A 1713-nucleotide genomic window follows, 5' to 3' on the forward strand; every position below is an offset into this window, starting at 1 on the left:
ACCCAATGCCTAAACCTAAAGACCACCTACCCAATGCCTAAACCTAAAGACCACCTACCCAGCGCCCCCTGGGTGATGCTACCGTACTTCCCAACTCAGTGTGGACGATGAGCTCTTGAGCTTTCCCTGAACCCACAGGTGCGGAGTTCTGCGTTCCATAAAATGCGGTGTGGAGTGCTGGCCCGCAGAGTGCTCCTGCGCGGCCAATAAAACGCCGGAGGCTCCGCAGAGAATTACGGAGGTCGCCAAAGGCGCTTGTTCTGTGAGACGAGTTGGGAGTGAGCACATGCTGTGTAATGACATAGAAAGTATGTGAGGTGGCCTAGGTGACTTTGGATCTTCATACTGAAAAACCTGAGTACTTTTTTCCTCTTAAGTTGGAGGAGAGTTTGGACAACGGCTATGTGCTACTCTGCCAGCAGATGTCTGCTCAGGTTAGCGAGCCTGTGGGTGTGCCATGGAAAATGGTGGCAGATGAGTGACTGGTTCTTCCTCTTGTCGTCCTCTTCTCTAAGGATCTGGCCTGACTTCATGTTGGTGATGTTTGTGCCAGAGGAGTTCTGGGTCAAAGAGTATTTGCAAATATTTCGTAGCATCTGTTTTGCTTGGGAAACCAGATGTTTGAGTCCACTACCAGTGCCAGAAAGTTCACGCAATCAAAGGAAAGTATCTGAAAGTCTATTTTGTGGCACTTTCTGTATTTGACAACTCTCCTGATCTGACTTCCCCGTAACGGCGTAACGCCCAGCGATGTGTCCCTCAAAGCAGGCGAAGACGAGTGTTGAGAATGATTTGTAAATACTTCTTGACCCCGGGCTGCGTACAAAACAGCCAATGCATGTTGCGTTTGCACAAGTCTTTAGCACTGAGGTGGTTGTGGGTCTTATGGCGTTTCCACTGTCTGTCCGACTTTTGCTCAGTGGGTCACGGAGCTACATGGTGCTGGTGCTGTCTGGACCTCTCAGTCCATCATGTCCTCCTTCCTGTCCTCCATGGATTTCCTCTTGAAGAAGCCCATCTGAATGAGCAGAAAAGCACAGTTACACAAACGCATACTGTAAAGTGATTCTGTGTGGATGTGACTGAGGCTTACTAACATACCACAGTGTGTTTGATGTTGTATTGGTTCCATTGGTACAGGAAAGTCAAGGGTCAAAAGTAGGGCTGGGTTAAAAAAATTGATTATCCGATTTTGATTTGAATCCTTTGATATCGATTCATGTCCAGAGATCGATTTTATTATTATTATTATTATTATTATTATTATTATTATTATTATTATTATTATTATTATTATTATTATTATTATTATTTTTTTTTATAAACATAGGCTATAATATTATAGGCTGTGTGTGGTAGTTGAAACATAGTTTCAAGTTGACGTTTATGTTTGTAGTTGAAACAAAAACCTAAATACTGTAGGCTACATGAATGGAAATGTTTGATCATTAATATCTACTTTTAGAAATTATATAGGCTGAAATCAAATCACTGTGCATAATTGTGAAAGTGTCTTTATTGACAGATGAAAAGGCTGTTATTTACCCTTTGTCACCACCTGGGGCCGGTTGCACCAACTGGTCTTACGACTGGTCTTAAGCTAAGTCGGTTGTAACTTTACGACCTAACAGCTACGCCGGTTGCACCAACAGGGCGTAAGCCTTTTTCTCACTAAGACCGGTCATAAATATTACACCTAGTCCAGACAGAGCA

At 43.5% G+C, this 1713-nt stretch overlaps 1 protein-coding gene across 1 annotated transcript in view; it reads right to left on the reverse strand.

The window, feature by feature from the left end:
* Nucleotides 1–903: 903 nt before the first annotated feature.
* The window catches only part of LOC310795280 (integrin alpha-1-like), a gene marked incomplete at its 5' end in the record, with an annotated part of 17324 nt that continues 16514 nt past the window's right edge, over nt 904–1713 (reverse strand). The window contains one exon of the mRNA XM_083657335.1: nt 904–1018. Coding sequence (XP_083513461.1) covers nt 962–1018 — 57 coding nt within the window. The 3' untranslated portion in view covers nt 904–961. The remainder of the gene's footprint in view (nt 1019–1713) is intronic.

The sequence above is a fragment of the Poromitra crassiceps genome, assembly GCF_964638095.1.
Source record: "Poromitra crassiceps genome assembly, chromosome: 21".
NCBI classification, from domain to species: domain Eukaryota; kingdom Metazoa; phylum Chordata; class Actinopteri; order Beryciformes; family Melamphaidae; genus Poromitra; species Poromitra crassiceps.